Here is an 18,787-nt window from a genome sequence, read left to right as displayed (position 1 = left end):
ATGGCGAACAAACCGCTGTTTGGTTTTGTATATTTCTATTGATGCCTTGATACTTGTAGTCTCGCCATTCGGAAGCTCCATGCGAGAATTTTTATCAAACTCGAATTATTTGGTAGCGGTTTGCTTACAGAACGATATTTACATATAATGGTTGAAACATGTTAAATATAAGCTAACTAGGCTTTGAATACAGAGATCGGCTACGCACCAAAATAAAGACGAGGTCTTGAGGGAAACGTGCGAAAGAAACGAGGTAACTTTTCGTAAAGATATGCAGGATAGAAATAAGCTTTAGTTCCCTGTTGGAGTGTAAACATTTTGGAGTCAAGGATTTTGTTTTTTTTCAGATTGCTAAATAACAAGTAGCGCACAAAAGACAAAGATTACGATATGAAGTTCACTATTTTATTAACACCCTTTTTCAGAATAGCATTTATGCGCATGCCTTATACTAGAGGGCAAGTGTGTTTGTTTCATCTCACGAAAGACGTTTTTTTCCGTTTCTAAAAGAAATTGAATCAGTCGCTCACGAGCATACAAGCATTCTGTCGTGATTTAAATATTTCATCATGTAAATTGCCCTTTCTTACAGCTTCTGTGTATATTATACACCAAGGAATTAATTTTGCGGTAAAGTTACAATTTCATCGGTTGTGAGGGTTTCTTTGTTATGACATGGTAAATTGCTGTAGAATCATCTTTTCTTGATTTACATAGGAAGCAATAAATTAAAACCAGGACCAAGGAGTATGCTTGAAAGCAGCTCCTAATCTTGTGCTGTAATCTCCTCATCAAAACAATCACTGTTTGGGTTGAAACAAGCCTTTAGTAGCTTGTGTAGTGCACCTGTCTTGTGCTTAAAGTACTCAGACTCTTAGAAGGAAAAGTTCAACTTTTTATTGAAAATATGAAAAAAGTGACAATATTGATATTGAGGTCAATTTTACCCTGAAAGTGTAAGGGTCAAATGTATTGCAATTGAAGAAATTCAGAGTCTTTACTGTTTTATTGGTGTGTAGCCATAGTGATCAGCCTCAGAATACAAAATGTAAAAACTGAACAAAACAATGAAAAAGATAGGTTATCTTTTAAATTCTATTTACCTATTGTTAGGCTTCATAGATTTTAAAAGTTTCCTGTCTAAGTGAAACAGTGATCTGACTTTTTGGAAACTCTCACAAAGCTTTACATCTGCATACATTCCTACTAATCATGTCATATTGGAAGAAATTATGGGTGATGTTTTCACTACCTAAGATTTAAATATGTAAAAAAATAATCTCTGTTTTGGATTTAGGTTGAAAAAGGAAATTCTCCACTTCTAATTGCTTCTCAATTAAGGTAGAATTCAGTTTCATTTTCATCAATTTGTACAGCATTGCATAAAAGTTTTACTCTACAGTGTGAATTTTACGCTGTTAAATCCCATGTTATGGGGTGAATCTTAGAGACTACATGTCTTTGTCTTTGAGATGTCATACAAAATTGTAGTATCTTGAACACTGCTTTTGTTTAAGTATTTAGAGCAATGAGAAGGTGATTTGTTGGCTAAAGTGAGTCTTCTTTTCTGGATTTTGTTATGTTATATGCTGTATAATCATACATATATATATATGAAATGAAATAGTTTCAAGATTTGCATTTGATTGAGGAAATTGTGGCTTTTTAGGTTGTCTTTGGCATGTTTTGTCATGATTACACAATGGCAGTAAAAAGAACTGATTTTATGAGTTGCAGTTTATTTTTAAAAAGTGGTGATATCTAAATATTTCAAAGTTGCGTTGCTAAATTCCCACAATGAAAGGAAATACTGGCATTTGCATCAGTATGTGAAAAGATACACAGTCTTTTTAAGCATAAAATCTCTCCTTATTATTGGAAAAATAGTACTCAGAAACTTCACTGAGTCCTTACATTCAATATGATATCAGTTTAATTAAAGTTCAAATATCTCAAGGAGCTCACTTGAACTAATAATAATCCAATTACCAACCAAAAAGAAAGAATGAAAAGAAGAAATTTCTGCCTTCATCATGGAGATTTTATGGTCATAAATAAAAAAGACTTAGGTTCATGAGTATTTTAGACAATTTCCATGCCTGTCACCCTTTTATAATTTTAAGGTAATATCTTTGTGAAGCTCAGTTTTGCCATCCCTTGGCTTTACACACTGAGAACAAAATGGAAAATTAGCCTGGTTATTATGACAATATTTTTAAAATGATTTTATTATTGTTCCTAGCTTTTTCTGCAAAGGACTTTTCATTTAGTTTCATGGTTTTGTAGTTTGTTGCATTTCATATAATTTCTCACTTGGAAGCGTATTTTATTTAGGAAACAAAACATATGCAAAAAATCAGAATCAAACTAAAATTACAATTTTTAAATTTTCATAATTGGACTTTGTATCCTTGGAAGTTACACATAAATTTAGGTGACTGAGAAAATTAAAAAAAATAATTGAACAAACCAAAATTTATCCCTTGACATGTACCATATCAAATCCTATTTATATTTTTATGTACTCTGTTTTATCCCCTCCAATAATCCATAATATATTTTGAATGCTTAGTAGAAAAGTACCTTTTCCTTCCTCCTTCCTCCTTCCTCCTTAAATAAAAACTCTGAAACAGGAACATTTTATCCTTTCATTTGAGTTGGTAGCATTTTAGTACAAAGAATACTTCTTAAAGAAAGCCTGGCTCAGTTCACATTTGAAATATTTTAGGTTTGAACAGAAGAACTACATGCTGTACATGGTATTTGTTAGATTTCAAACAAGGTGATAAATCAGATGGAAAATGATGACTCATGTTTTGGTTTGCAGTGAGTTTGTGACAACCTGCTGTCCCCTTGATATAGACTGTAAGCAGACCTCGTTGTTGAGGGTCTCTTTCCTGTGTAATTCATTGGTCTTATGGTACAAGGTGGCGGGGAGGGGGAAGGGGTTATGAGAGTGAACATGACTATGTTGACACAGATTGAAGCTAATCTTGCTACTTTTCTGTACCAAAATAGATCTAAAGAACTTATAAAGGATGCCATTTTGGACAATGATTTCCTCAAAAAGTTGGAACCATCGCAAATCCGTGAAGTTGTTGAATGCATGTATGAGAGGAAATGGAGAAAGGGTGAATTCCTTATCAAAGAAGGAGAATCAGGCTCACACCTTTATGTACTGGAAGGTACATATCTCATGTCTTTATTAACATGTTTGAAATATGATCATTATAATTAAATATTTCTTAAGAAACATTATGGCTAGAAATTAACTCTAGTGCTTGGTGGCCAGTCGAGCCAGTTTCCCTGAATTCTTTGTGGCTCATCCCAAAATGAAGTAGCCCTTGATTTCCTCTAGTTTAAAATGAAAAACTTGAATAAACACCCTGTGGCTTTTAATGGAGCATTAACTAAAAGGAAAGAACAAGCTCGTGAAATCACTGTTAAAATGGCTCGGAATTTCCACTTCAGAACTAAAAAATTTGCTAAAATGGATGATCTCAGAGTCCAGGCAAAGAAACGAAGAGAAAGGAAGTCCAATTAAATTACATATTGAGTTTTATTTTTAACTTCGTACTTTGCATAATTTACATTGCAACTTTTTGAAATTCTGTAGCATAGTCACATGTCGTGTGTTCCAACCTTAACTTTTGATGGCCCTGGTCATTTTTAACTCGCCACTGGGGACTGTGCGACCACCAATTTTTAGCCCTGAAATATATAAGCCATTGTCTATCAATTTAGAGTATTCACCTTTGTAAAGATTTTTCTGTAAACCTTTCATGGAAAACTTTCTAATTCTGTGGTGAACCTTTTGAAAAATGGGTAATTTACTTATAGCCATGAATGTTGATGTAATATGTTTTTTTTCCAGAGGGTAAAGTCAAAGTCCTAAAGGAAGGAGAGGAAAAGGGTAGTATGGGACCAGGAAAAGTGTTTGGGGAACTTGCTATCTTATACAAGTGCCCCAGGACAGCCAGTGTGAAAGGTAAATTTCTTGTTATTGCTTTTTCCTTTGGTTAATTAAGTTGAAAAATTGTTGTTTTCTGCAAGCAGTGAAATATCAGTTTTTTTGTTTACAAGTACATGTATGCCTTTCTATTCATTTCATTCAAATAGTTTGCCCAAGTAAAGAAAACTCTGATTAGTTTTAAGGCTGGATTTCCCTGGGATACAGAGTTGTTTACACCCACTTTAGGAATTGTCACATTAGGAGGGAAACATTTAGTTATTGCAGACATTAACTTTTTTACAGTTGAAACTCAGGTGCAGTGATCATTTATTTATAATTTGTACCAATGCCAATCTCAAAAAACACTGAAATCTGTAGACATAATTAAAGGGGATATGTTTAAGGTGTTGGTGATAAGCTCCAGGATAGTATAATCATACCAAATCAGAAGCTTGCATTTAGATAGTGGGTTGTCTGTTACTATGTACCACTGGCCATTGACTACTGTCTCTTTTGCTTTAACTGTAAATAATCTTATTTCATTACTGGCATATTTTACTCTTACATGGTAAATTAGTTTAAGTATGGATATTACCAGGGTAGTCTAAGAAATATTTAGGGTCATTTAGGGTTATTCTAGCTGATTTCCTCTATTATAAATTTATGTACATATTACTTACATTTATTTTTGTTGAGCATTTTTAACATGAACCTTTGGCATGGAGAACTGGGTGTAAATTAAGTTATCTTATCTTTTCTTATCTTTTCTTATCTTATCTTATTTTCATTTGTGGAAACATTAGTAATGTTTATGTGTTATCCTTCATTTTAGCTGAGAGTGATGTCAAGGTCTGGTCCATTGACAGGCAAACATTCCAGACAATAATGATGAAGACAGGAATGTTAAAACAGAAGGAACACATTGACTTTTTGAAAAGGTGATTTTAGGAGATGAAGAATCAAAACTTACATTCAGTCTATGTTAGATTTTCTGCGCTTTGGTGAAGTTTAAGGGTTGTGATTTTCCAGAACCTAACCTTCCTTTTAATGATAATTGATTAGTGTTGATGTCTATGTTGTAGTGAAAATGATTTCAGATTGAAATGGTTTCAAACTTGTTTGACTTCTTTTCTTCAATTAAGGACTATGTTAATGTAATGGTACCTAGAACAAAGGAGAAAACAAATTTATGATCATTTTGAACTTAAATTTAGTTCAAACTACAACAATTATTTGTTTAAGTTTATTTGTCTAAACTCTTCTGTTATTTTAAGTCTTAAGCTTTGAACTCCCAAGATCCAGTTTGTAATTCTCTTTACTAATTGCTATGGAAAATTTGGTCTTATGTCTTGGTAACACCCTCTTGCTGATAAGAATCTAGGATCATATAACTTGTTTGCAAGACAATTATTGTTATTTTTCCTAAAGCATTTCAGCATGTCTGAATCTTAAGTCTGATTGGCTAATGATGCGCTCATAACTGGTCCAGCTTTTAACAATATGAACCATGGTCCATAGATATTCACAGCAAATTGGAAAAAAAAACCCAGTGGAAAAAATTTTAAAAGGTATTTACCATTGTAAGTAGTTCCTTGTGAGGGAAATTGTGCCTCAGGTTTTGAGTACAGCCTGAAGGCAGAAGGCCACACTTATGACCAAGGGTACAACTCTTACTCATACAGACATCATGCCTGGTAATTAACATATAATTAATTGCCAAGAGAAGTTACATGTTAATCACTTTTGGAAGTGAAAGAGTTAAATGTTTGTATGGCCTATCATTTTACCTTTCAGTGTCCCATGGCTTGCTAAGTATGGAGAAGACCTGCTCTGTAAGGTTGCAGATGTCATTGAAGAGGTAGGGTTAATGTGATGATCACAGACATAGTTCATGAAGTGTCTCATCGTTGGATTATTTCTTTACGTTACTGTTAAAGAAAAAAAAAATACTTGTTTGGTAACATTGTTCTCTAAGATAGAAGGGTTAGTTCTCCTTGAAATCTAAGCATAACTTGTTGGTAAATCTTCTCTCAATCAATAATTTGTGTTGAGGCTGTGATAACTGACTGTCCAAGAGAAGCAAAAAGAGCTGGCATTAAAACAACAACTATTTATTGTGTGGGCAAGTGTTCTCACATTTGCTCAATCAGTGATTTACTCATCTCATTTAGGCATGACAAAGGGATGGCTGTAGTTGGTTATCTTCAGTCATTTGTCATTTACATCTAATTAACTATAAGATTATAAAATGAAGATTTCTATTGAGTGTCTTTTGATGAGGGGAAAGCCTGAATCAACTAACACACATAGAAATCAAGAGAAAGAGTTTCCCAATTGTTTACCAGATGTAAATTTTAAAACAAGATAGGCTCATTATTTTATTTTGTTCACAATGCCCAACTGTTTGTCTACCTACTTTACCCAATAATTACCATGGAACAGATAATGAGTACTGTAGTCAATCAGACTGTGACATTGGGGTTGCCTTTCAGCCCCTTCTCTAGGCACAGCGGTCTAAAAAACACCATCAATTGGTGGCCAACTATTGGAAAGCTTATTGAAATCCCTGAAATGGGTGCATAATCATTGTAATTTAATACATTTCATGGTACCTTTGATTTTATAGCAGAGTATTTGCTCTGAAGCATTCTTTGAATATAACTTTATAATAGGCATTCTATGATGAGGGAGAGTACATCATACGCCAGGGTGCGAGGGGAGACACGTTTTTCATCATCAAGAAGGGAGAGGTAAGTAATGCTTAATGGAATGTTTCTTCCTTTTCAGTGATGGAATAAATGAGTGTTACAAAATTTTGAGTCATAGGTGTACACCATGGGTTAAGTTCTATGGTTAACTGAGGCAGAAGCCATTCTTTTGCCACCCGTAACTTGTCTTCAGTTGTGCTGTTTACTATTTTTTTTGATAATTTTAGTTCTGAGGAAAACTTCTTTTGGTAGGTTGAAGTTACACAGAGAGCTACAGTGCATGCAGATCCTAATTTCATTCGCACTCTCAAAAAGGGCGAGTACTTTGGGGAAAAAAATCTCATGGGGTAAGGTTGGACTTTTCTATAATGTCATTAAATGGGGTTAAAAATTGTGTTGTTTTTGACCACATGGAAGTTTCTTTTCTTTTTCATTACAGCAGACATACATGTTCATGTAAATAACACATGGATTACTGAGTGCTTATTATAAATTTAAAAATTGGGTCTAAAAGCTTTCAAGATGTACAAATAAGAGCATAGTTATAATCCCTTGGAATTTCACAGAAGATAAAGGTTTACTTGCAGTTTACAGGGTAACTTAGGTTATTTATTACTTCCTTTCAGATTTTTAAAGCCCCTTCTGTGGTCTCTACTGCCTATTTTGTCATTGGCAGCCAGTAATGAAAAACAAAATAATAGTGACATTCAGCTGCAGCAATGGGCGTGTTATGGATAAATTCAGCTGTGACACATATCTTTTAATATATTTGTTCATTTATTTTAAACAAAATATGCTCCAAGAATAAGGGAATATTTTCTTTTGCAGTGATGAATTTCGAACAGCAAATTGTATTGCAGCCAAGGGAGGTGTGCAATGTCTTGTGTTGGATCGAGAGTAAGTAATAGAAAATAATTTTAAAAAAAAACTTAAAATTTACAAAATCAATATTTTTTCGAAAGAAAAGTCTCTAATTTAACATCATTCTAACGGAAACAAGCTCCCGGTGAGAGCTGTCTTAACCATTTGGTGTTTACAGCTATCCAGCTTTGACAGTTATGTTCGTGTGAATATACAAATCACAATTATACTAATTCTGGTTCAGTTCAAGTTCCCCTATAGAAAAGGAAACTTAAGTGTCATTTCTAAAGACATATTTTTCTTGTTGTGAATTCATCACTCCACCTTGATTGCCCAGCTATGTTTGCATTCCTTAGACCTTTTGAAGCATATATTGGAAGTTTAGAAGACTTGCAAACAGACAAATATAGCGACAAGGCAAGAGGAGTTGAACCACAGACTGCAAGGTAATATAATTGTTTTCAATTGATTTTGATATTGCTTCAAATCAGCTATCTATTCAATGGTTATCACCTCTGAGTGAGGAGCCAAGTTAATGACTTTGATCCATGAATTTTCAAGGTGGTATGCATCAAGTATGACATAATTCTACATGTTTTGTTGAGTCATATATAAAGTAAGTTTTGGTGGTAAGAGGAAGACGACTTTGATAAAAAGGCTAATGCTGGAAATATCAGCTTTAAAAACTCTTTACAGTGATAAATTAACATCAACTCAATTGATAAAAGCAGATTAGCTGATTACATGACAAAAAGAGTATGTATTGAATGAAATGATAACAAGTGAGTCAAGGAAGGATCAAAGAGTAGCTCTTAACAGTGATTTCTTTTATAAAAAATAGTTGTGCAGTTGAAATGGTACCCTCAATTTTTTTAAGTTATAAAAACAGGTTCAAGAATTAATCATTGTTTAACTGACTCCATTGAGAAGGTGATTGTTCATTCAATTTTCATGAATAAAAAGCAAGCTTGTGTTAATATCAGTTTCTAATTCTTTGCTAGGCGTAACTTCCTTCAATAATATGTATCTTCTTAATGAAATGTCTTTTAAATTAACTTTTCAATGATCAGTTTGCAGAGTTTTAACTCAGTATGCCAGTATGCTAAGGGTATCTTTCTAAAGGGCTCGGGAAAGGTCTGATGCTTTTTAATAAGAACCTATGGTGTCAATGTCAGCTATGGTTTTTCATCTGCACTTTGTTTTGCCAAATTGTAACATCCAGTTCTACGGGATACATGCTAGTGGATTTTCAGGAGAAAGCTTCTTAGTGTCCTGCCTCTTAGGATTAAAAAAGAGCAAACAGAATCTTCATGGGAATTAAACAGCACCTTAATTACTATGTGTTGTGTTGACTCACCATAAAATTTTCTTTGTGAGACCCTCATAACAGCTACTGTTCACACATTCAAATCTAACGAAAGTAATCATTTCTAGGGTTGTAAATAGCTTATTTTGAACTTTGATTTTTTTATTTTAAGTAATGTATGAGGCTAATTTAAATCTACATTCATGGTAAATTTTGATCTTTCATACTTAGAGTTTACTTTTTGTCAAAGGACTTACATTTATTTTTTCCTCTTAACCCTTAAACCAAGTAGACAGATCCAAGAAATTGAAAGGTTGGTACATTTGGAAACTTTTCATGCACCAGCAATGTAATAATAACGTTTTTAAATTTAACTCACTGAGCACTTAACTTTAGTTTTCAAGATACTAATGATTTAAATGTACTTAAGTTGCTGTTTTCATAGTAATGAAACTATGTTCTATGTGGTATTTACATAACTCATGGTATTTTCATGTAATTTCTTATTGTTCAAATGTTCTATGCATTGCCAATTTGAATGATAAACATCTTAGTAGTGATGATTTCAATGAAGATGGTGAATGTTAAGCCTGGTGTTTTAGTGAAAGAAGATGTTATTCGGTGAAAGACAAAAAACTCCCAGTGCTCCCAATAGGAGTCAAACCTACAACCTTCTGATTAGTTCTTTTAATGCTCTGCCACTGACTTATAGGAGACTTGCTGCAGGCTAGGCAAAGGCATAACAAAATTTTTTTGCAAACTTGGTCAAAGTGTTTGTACTTCATCCAAAATGTTAGACAGATGTCTGCTACTTTACATCAGCTATTACTGACTTCCTTGGGAAAACAATGCATTCAAATTCAATAGCAAAAATTTTCTTGCATTTAAACTCAAATGTTTTGCATCTCCATGGTCAGATGTGATATGACAGGTGGACATGCAGATAATGAACAACACAATGAACATGTTTTGACTGTACTATGAAGAATTTTGTCTGCAACTTAATTTTGTTATTTCAGAAGAGCACCATATTAAAAAATCTACACTACTGATGTATTTGTTGGGAATTATCAATTCTAAAATGAAGGGGGGAAAGTACAGTTTGTTCATGTTGTTTTCTCTTTGGGTTTTTACTTTTAAGATATAATTTACCAGACTGACCTTTTAAGAACCATCTGTAAATAATTTCTTGTTAAATTTTTATGCACTTTCAAATAGGCAGGTCAGAACAAAATCATAAAGTTATCAATATAGAGATAATTTAAGTCCTGACACAATGTCAAATTTTCAGCACTAGCCAACAAGATAAATGTGTGGTACTGAGAGAATTAACTTGTATTTCATGAAAGTCAAATGGTGAAGATTATCCTTTGAGAAATGCAAAAAATTCAAGAATTTTTGCATCACTGTTTGTGAATTGAAAGTGACAATGATGCCTAAAAAGTGTACAGTGTTGTACAAATATTCATATTTGTAGATAAGGGTTGTTTTAGTTGGGAACCTCTTAACCCTTTAACTCCCATGAGTGACCAAAACAGAATTTCTCCTTACAATACCAATACACTATCAACCAGATAAGTGATGAGAATAAAGAAAAATATCAATTTGGGGATAATTAGTTGATCTAACTCTAAATTCTCTGAACTAACATTACAAGAATTGTATGGTTGACAGTAAGGGGAATTACAATTATGATCTGGGAGTTAAAGGGTTAAAATGTTAGTTTGTTTGATTGTTTTTACTTCTCTAGATAGTGTTTTTCAATGGGTGTATGGCTTATTACTGGGTTCTGTTTTGTGGCTAAGTTGCTGGTTTTATTTTCTCAAACTTAAGAGATGCTTCTTTGTTAGTGACTAGGATTTTTCTTAGAAGTTTTCATGATGGGTGTACTTATTCAAGTTTTTTGTTTACAGTCGCACTAAAGAAGAACAGAATGAGTTTGCAAGTGTTTCTTTGAAAGATATCTCAATCTTGAAGACACTGGGAGTTGGAGGTTTTGGGCGTGTTGAATTGGTGAGTCTAATGAATTGGCACTCATTACTACTGGTTCAGAATATCACTGATCCAGTGTATTGTACAAGCAGAGCATAGCAATCTTTTTGAAACAGGTACGAGTCAATAAGGGTCCATAACCCTGACATACATGGAAAGGTTTTTTAAAAGTTATGCAGTCTTGTTTAACATTGCCTAGTGTTGCACTTGTGCTAAAATTATGAAGCCAGAGTAGAATAATCAAGATATGCTTTCCAAAACCTTCAGGTTGTGAAATATCTTTCTTAGCCCCTTACACCCTGACATCAGTTTGCAAGATCTCCATACTGTTCTTTATACGTTTTGTATGGTACTTATTTGGAGAATTTGCTTAATGGTCAAGAGCTTTTTGACCTTGTCATTATTTCATTTATTCTCATGACCTTAATGTTTGATTCTGGGCTGGTACCATTGGGAGAAATTAGATGCTTATCACTCTCAGGGAGTTAGGATTATATCTGAACTAAGGAGATCAAGCCATAAAATTGATATGAAGGAGGTGTTTTTTAACTTTTGTCTGATCATTGCCTGAAAGGGAAAACTATGAAAAGAGAGGGAAGGCATCTTTGACGGTCAACTGGAAGAAATGTGTCTGTTAATGAATTGTGTGAAATTTTTCTGGTAAATAATTTGCTAGTCTATCATTAAATTGGTATAGCTCAGTCTTAAGAGGGAAAGCATGATGTCTAGATAACAGCAATATAGATAAACTCGGTCGTAGTTAGGCGTATAACCTTTCCATTTTGTCATTGTCAGGTTCAAGTCGCCAATGAAAAGAAAACATTTGCCCTGAAAACTCTTAAGAAACATCACATCGTTGAAACAAGACAACAGGACCATATCAATTCAGAAAAGAAAATCATGATGGAGGCCAATTGTCCCTTCATTGTGAGGTAAGCACAAATCTTTGGGCTTGTATGAAACAAGTTTTCTTCATGATGTTGTTCCTGAAACGGTTCCTTTGAGGAGCAACAATTGTTTTGGGTAGCTAGGAGGGTTAGGGTTAAACTTTGGCTTTTTTTCATTCGATACAATAGTGAAACAAGTTAAACCTTGGTCACATGCACATTGGGCGTGAAGCTTGTTGAAGCCAAATTGTTATTGTTTTGTTGTTTTGTTATGTTGGAAGCCCTAGTGAACGTTATGCGTTGTGTATTCAATGACTCTTGCCAGTCATTGAGCCCTGTTCCCATTTCATGTTTAACGTCTTTACCTCTTCTTTCCTTGTTCATCTTGTAAAATCTTGCGAATTTGACCTTGTTTAAATGTGGAACCTTTTAGTCATTGTTCCTCTTCATAATTTAAAACTTATTAAGCTTTGTCCACGATGTCGGCCATTTCTGTTTCCCTGATCACGTGACGTGCGTGAGCTTGATCACTGCCAATAGGGAGTTTAAGATGTCATTACGGCTATGGTAAAAGGTTTACTTTCCTCTAAGATTTTCGCCAATAGCTCGATGCGCACAACGTTTCTGACGGCAAGAATCTTCACTTCGTCATAACAAGTAAATGCAGTGTTGGGTTCAAAGTGAAAATGAGACTAAATTGCTGTCGAGGTTTCTTTGCCAAAAGAACTTGAAAGTTGGTGATTTGACGTTTTTGTTCCCGTAAGGGACGGCTACGAAATGTACACATTTTTTAAACGTACGTGTTTCGCTTATTGTCTTGCTCATTTGATCTTTCGTTTGGCTACGTTCTCGATGTTGTCGCCGTCGTGGTTTTCTTTAAGTCCCTTATATTGTCCTTGTATGGTCGGAAAGAATAAATATTATTGATTAGTTTTGAAACCTCGAATTTGTTCCCCTTTTCAGGCTATATAAAACGTTTAAGAATAATAAATACCTATATATGCTTCTGGAAGCTTGTCTGGGCGGTGAACTTTGGACCATTCTGAGAGACAAGTAAGTAGGGTTCTGTGGTTTTATCTTGTAAAGAAAAATTGTAGTGGAAAATCCGTTTAACAACTCAGACCCACAAAGCAAATCTTAGAACCCCCACGTTTCCCCCGTCCAGTGACCAGAATGCAAACTTCTTTGAGATGAAATTGCACGGTGGACAGGGAGGGCACAAATTAAGAAGAGCAAAATTTTCCAACCCTTCTGAAATTGCATTTATTGTGAATTTTCCAGCCCATCCCCTCCCCCGCCCCATCCGTATTTATGACGAGCCCCTTACCTTCACTGAAAAGTCTAAGTTGTTCGAGACTCTTTAATCCCTAAGTCCTTCTCTATCAGCCCGTTTGAGGTCAAGAATGTAACATTTCTGTGACTTACTGATTTAACTAAGCTCAAGTCTTTTATCTCCGCAGAGGGTCTTTTGATGATGCGACCACACGTTTTTATGTAGGCTGTGTAATAGAAGCTTTCACGTATCTCCACGAAAGGGGCATCGTGTATAGAGATCTGAAGGTAAAAGCCCTGGTTTTTTTTTAAGACTCAGTACAAGCTTTTAGCACTAGAATTACAAGCAGCAAATTCGGTTGAATTTTCTTTAAGGGAGGAGCTGGGGAGAGGGGAGGGGAGGGTAAGTGTGTCCTGTACTGGTGTCTTGCTGGTGTTTACAGCTCTGCGAAGATGGTGTTTTGTTTATTTGCTACCAACTTTTCCTGACACGAAGGGGGTTACATGCAAACCTCCTCTCCCCCTCCCCCCCACTTTCCCTTCAGTCTCTGCATCTAAGAAGAATTCGCTTTTTCAGTCATGTACAATGGTAGAAAGCCTAGAAAACCTCACTATGGAATGTAGAAGTAGTGTTGTTGGTGATGTTGCTATAAAGATTGAAACTTCGATAGTGGCTTGAAAGACTTGTCTTGTTTCGCATTTTCAGCCTGAAAATTTGCTTTTGGATGAAAAAGGCTACTGCAAATTGGTAAGTTGAATGACATGTTTTGTTGCTTTTCATTAAAAAAAAACTTTGTGCTGTAAACTTGTGTACTATTCATACGTTCAGTATTTGAAAATTGTAGTTGTAACTATTATCTCTGACACTTGAAATAGTTGTAGTTTGAAGTGCGGTTGCTTTAACCTGTGTAAGTAGAGTTAACAGTTTTTTTGAGCATGAGAAGACTTGTTTCAAAGGTGCTAAATTTTCCTTTTATTCCCTTTGATCCAAGGTCGATTTTGGTTTTGCAAAGAGAATAGGCTATGGAAGAAAAACGTGGACGTTCTGTGGAACACCTGAGTATGTTGCACCTGAGATCATTCTTAACAAGGTAAACAAACTAGTCATTCTTATCTTCATTAAAACAAAATAGACCAAGGTAATCCTGGTTTCCCCCCGACACTTACTTAAAACTCTCTTAAGTCCAGTGAACAGTTTTTGTAAGGATCAATTTCTTTGAAATCAAGATTCATCTTCTCCATCCGATAATAATGATTGGGATTACTACTGAATGTTTGTTTACCTTCGTAGGGCCACGACTTGTCAGCAGATTATTGGTCTCTAGGAATTCTTATGTATGAACTGCTAACAGGCAGCCCACCTTTCACGGGGTCAGATCCAATGAAGACCTACAACATAATTCTCAAAGGAATTGATATGATCGAGTTTCCTCGCAAGATCACCAGGAACGCTCATGGTCTCATTAAAAAGCTGTGTCGGTAAGTTCTTGTAGGTTGGGTTCCAAACAGTTTGTTAGATTATAGTAAAAAAAAAACAACATCAAAACGTCATTTTCTCAACTTAAAGCTTCACTTCAATGGTAGTGACAGTTGATTAGTGTGGGTAATAACAGAGTTTCGAGTGCAGTAAATTTTTCAAAGACAATAAAATTACACGAGCCCGTAGGGCAAGTGCGATTTGTAGTCTTTGAAAAATGCCAAACCAAATTGCACGAGAAATCATGTTGTTGCATGTCAACAATGTACATGAAAAAATATCACAGAGATTCAAGATAGACGTAAATTTTGACAGCGCTGGCGTGCTATTTGTAATTTACATTCGTATTACAACTGTGCACTCGTGTTACATGAGAATGCCCTTTTCAGCCAATCAGAAGCGCGTATTTTTTCAGGTACATTATTAAATATTAAATTTGGTGGAATTTCTACGGCCGGTGTATGACACGAAGAGGGCAGGGAGAAACTCTGAAGTGTCTGTTGGTGTTTATCCTTGTTAAATCTTGCCACTTAATGGTTATTTTTAATCAGAAGTGAAAACCAGGTAATTGGTTCCATCAAGTTTGTTATCAGCCCAGTTAGCTGAATTACTACGCCTTGTCATTTGTCTTTTTAGGGACAACCCGATTGAGCGTCTTGGCTACCAAAAGGGAGGTCTGAAAGACATAAAGAAAAACAAGTAAGTATCTCAGTGAAAATGGGCGAAAGATTGCAATCCTTATCACAGCTCATGCCACCATATTAATAGCCATAATGCCAACTGAAATGGCAGCAACAACATCTACATCTACAATACTTTTTGTGGATGTTTAAGGTCGAAGGAAGGAAACCCCCCCCCCCCCCTCCACAAGATCGTTGGTTCCATTGTAGCATCTCTCTGTCACCCTTTTAAATCCTCTCAATGAAGGCCTATTCACCAAACATTTGCGTGTAACTTAACATGTCTGTGTGTGTCTAGGTGGTTCGATGGTTTCAACTGGGACGGCTTGAAGCAGAGGATACTCAAAGCCCCCATCGTCCCAAAGGTTTGTAATATTTGACAAAGGTTTGGGCAATTGACGAGATAAGTAACGCAATGCTCCTCTCTGTTACCGAGAAAATTACTACTTGCCGACCCATATAAGGTAGCCATTTTCTCAACTATAAGTTTTAATTAAACCAAACCATTTTATAAAAAGACATTTTTACATACGCGAATAAGTCGTCGTTGAGCTCATTTTCTTCTTTGTTCTCGGGGATTATTTGGTTTTGTTGAGTTTTTCTAAGAGATACGAGGGGCAATTTGCTTTAGGCAGACAACTTACACAACACACAACACTGTCATGGCAGGCGAATAGTTTCGTTGTGTAAGAACTTAGTTACTCGTGAGTAGGATGGTTGGCTGCGTAGGTGTCTCGTAAATCGTGTAATATTTACGGCTAGTTTCCGTAGCCCTCACACGCGTCATGCAAACCTCTTCCTCAAATGTAGCTTTTAAAGTAAACAACAACCCTAATTTTCATTTAGATCAAGTCCCCAACGGACGCATCAAACTTTGACGACTACCCTCCCGATGACGAGATACCTCCAGATGACACGACAGGCTGGGACAAGGACTTCTAATCTGGGTGTCAGTGCTATCGCCACCCGCATACTGCTTGGATTCCTCCAGTGTACAGGGCAAGATGATAAATTCCTTTTACGTAGTTCTTATCCCTTCTCTTTACTTCCTTAGTTCTTACCATCCGTGGTCTAAGTAGCCAGGATAAAAAGTTTTTAACCTAATCTGAATAGTTTTTAATACAGTTTTAGTTTGTTCCTGAAAAAGTCTATTTGGATTTGAGGGAGAAGCGACAGCAATAGAGTCGTTTACTTCAAAGTAAGTAAAAAGACGAGAAATTAGATTGATATTCTAGGACTTTTTTGTAGCGGTTTTATTTGAAGTTCCAAATTGATCTTACTCCGAAAATGTTTTTATGGTTATTATATATGTCAAAAACAAGACTGTACACTATAGACATACAATTGTTTTATAGGTTCGTTGACTTAGGTTTTCCTCTTTTCCTCCTCGTTTCTGCCTGATAAAATCCGCACAGTCAAATTGAACGCTGGAGGGGTGACGATTGTTTTGCAAAGTCTTAAATAGCAGTAGGTCAGTAAGAGACATTAAATAACTATTCTCATATTTTAACAATGTTTTATTCTTAATTGGTTTGCTTTGGAGAGTGTTATTATCCAGGCATACCCACATATTTTTATTAATAAATATTGTAACGTCTTTAAAGTAAATGGTAATGATGCCGGAGAGGGAGAACAATTTTAGTTGATTGTCAATTTGTAAACGAATCATTTCACTGTGTTCAGGACCTCTGCAAACAGGATAGCAAAATTTAACATGTGTTAAGCATATTCTGCTCTTTTATGAGATTACGCTTCAAATTTTCTTTCGGAAGTGTGTTGAAGATATGTAAATAATTCAGTCACAAATAATTGAAGTTAACACTAACATATTATTACCCTGTCACATTATTATATCTCCTAAAGATACTTTCCTTGTGGATTAGCTTTCATTATTCCCACGCTTCTAGCGTAGCCTATAAATTTCTCCAGAAAGCAAATCTTTTGCATCCAGTAAGGTTGGAACAATACCAAATCAGTTACATTTGTGGCTGAACCGCGTTAGATAGCAACCTTACCAAGGGAAAAACAACAAAAAACGCGGTTTGCTATCGGTGGTCTCTTATGAACTGGCATTTGAATGTGTTACGCTTGCTGTTTCGCTTAGATTCCTTTATGGCTTGGGTTACCTTATTGTCAATTTATATAGGACGTATGCTGCTTTAAGTAACTACTTACAGGAAATAATTGCCCACCGTAAAGTAAATTTATTTGTGTGACAGCCTTATAGAGATTGGTCACGCGTTCTTCGTATTGTGCGACGGTCAGTTGGTTTTCACGTCCTGCTCGCATGCAAAATATACCTTGTAACATGAAAATAAGTAAACTTTTGTTAGAACTAAAATGGTTGATATATCTATCAGGATCTATATGGAGCTGGTTTGGCCGCGAAGTCAGGAGAGCGAGTCGATTGTCTGTGCGGTCGAAAAATATAGATCTGCTAGGCGAGTGAACCATTTTGTTATGGCCTTTGTCACTATTGAGGCTTCGGTAAATAATAATAATAACTTTATTCATGTGTCAATTATAAAAAATAGCAGTAATGAAACCACTAAGTAAGGACACAAAACTCATCTGTTTTGTTTCGTTAAGAAAGCTCTGCAGACCTCCGGCCGTCAGTGACATTCCTGGGAATGAAAGAGTAGTACCTTAATACCTAAGCAGTGAGCGAATTCTGTCAGGTATTTTCACTATCTTATTATTAGGAATGTAGACTACTCATTGCCAAAAACGAAATTATAACACACCCGAGGCAGATAACTTTGCCCTCTTATAAGTATTGAGCGAAATCAATTTTACGTATAATTTCCTTTTGTTTCGTTTTGTAGTTCTTTAAAGGTGGGGAATGATTTTAGCAATTTTGCTCTTTCTTAACTTTTAAACATAGTTTCAAAATCTTTAGGAGAGTTTTATGTCGATTATTTATTTCGGACGCCCCTATCCGTAAGAAATTGTAATCGTAAGGAATTGTGCTGTGCACGGTGGTTTTGATACGTCATATCTGTGAAATGAAATGAATTATACCGTTGGTAGTTTTGTATTTATTTCTTCTAGTAATGCCAATCAAAAATATAATCGGATAAAGCTGTGCAATGAAAGCGTCATTAAAATTAATTTTTTAACCACTTCATTCGCCTTTTTCGAAGTAAGCGTTGCTTGGGGGTATGGGTGTGTGGAAGGATGCAAACGATCCCTTACTGTCGAGTAAGTCTTGTATCTCCTCAAATTCTAGTAAAACGTGTTCTAAGTCAGCACTGGTAAGCTCGATTTCCGTCGTTTCCGAGTGCAGTCTTCGATCTTAGGCGGCTCCCATACTTAAGTCCCTCACAAAAGTTTGCGTACTCTCCAGACTCCTCTTAAAAGACTTTCTTTATGAGAACCAAAGCTGCTACCTTTAATTTCAAACAGCAGCGGAAGGCTAGGGAGAGAAAAAAATTGTACCAAGACTATCAACGGGATGGGCGACGGTCAAAAGGAAGCGGAGGAGACGGAACTGGACGATAGGAATTTTCGCTTAGTTCCCCCCTCCCACTCCTCTGACTCCAAATCAAACATTACCGGCCGAACTTGCCGTAATAAGATGCCTGCCCCGCAGGCCGCGCCTGTACCTCGTTGCCAAGGAGCTTACGACACATCTGATTACAGGAGCGGCGAA

General features: G+C 35.6%; 1 protein-coding gene across 19 annotated transcripts in view; it reads left to right on the top strand.

Annotated features, from left to right (window-relative positions):
• The window catches only part of LOC113683118 (cGMP-dependent protein kinase 1), a 39,270-nt gene extending 21,013 nt beyond the window's left edge, over window positions 1-18,257 (top strand). For 7 of the 19 annotated variants that reach the window (XM_089198486.1, XM_089198487.1, XM_089198490.1 and 4 more), the window contains 19 exons: window positions 3,019-3,185; window positions 3,875-3,988; window positions 4,785-4,890; window positions 5,747-5,810; window positions 6,625-6,702; window positions 6,913-7,007; window positions 7,489-7,557; window positions 7,878-7,967; window positions 9,117-9,140; window positions 10,741-10,840; window positions 11,615-11,751; window positions 12,670-12,759; window positions 13,167-13,266; window positions 13,685-13,726; window positions 13,971-14,069; window positions 14,270-14,457; window positions 15,092-15,154; window positions 15,434-15,500; window positions 15,982-18,257. In XM_089198486.1, coding sequence (XP_089054612.1) covers window positions 3,019-3,185; window positions 3,875-3,988; window positions 4,785-4,890; window positions 5,747-5,810; window positions 6,625-6,702; window positions 6,913-7,007; window positions 7,489-7,557; window positions 7,878-7,967; window positions 9,117-9,140; window positions 10,741-10,840; window positions 11,615-11,751; window positions 12,670-12,759; window positions 13,167-13,266; window positions 13,685-13,726; window positions 13,971-14,069; window positions 14,270-14,457; window positions 15,092-15,154; window positions 15,434-15,500; window positions 15,982-16,077 — 1,789 coding nt within the window. In that variant the 3' untranslated portion in view covers window positions 16,078-18,257. The remainder of the gene's footprint in view (window positions 1-3,018; window positions 3,186-3,874; window positions 3,989-4,784; window positions 4,891-5,746; window positions 5,811-6,624; window positions 6,703-6,912; window positions 7,008-7,488; window positions 7,558-7,877; window positions 7,968-9,116; window positions 9,141-10,740; window positions 10,841-11,614; window positions 11,752-12,669; window positions 12,760-13,166; window positions 13,267-13,684; window positions 13,727-13,970; window positions 14,070-14,269; window positions 14,458-15,091; window positions 15,155-15,433; window positions 15,501-15,981) is intronic. The other 12 variants (XM_027200329.2, XM_089198496.1, XM_089198495.1 and 9 more) reach the window with 2 other exon arrangements.
• Window positions 18,258-18,787: the final 530 nt, after the last annotated feature.

This window comes from Pocillopora damicornis, chromosome 2, assembly GCF_964200805.1.
Source record: "Pocillopora damicornis chromosome 2, jaPocDami1.2, whole genome shotgun sequence".
Classification (NCBI taxonomy): domain Eukaryota; kingdom Metazoa; phylum Cnidaria; class Anthozoa; order Scleractinia; family Pocilloporidae; genus Pocillopora; species Pocillopora damicornis.
Note: the sequence above shows the minus strand (reverse complement) of the source record. Positions and strands in the feature narration are given on the sequence as shown.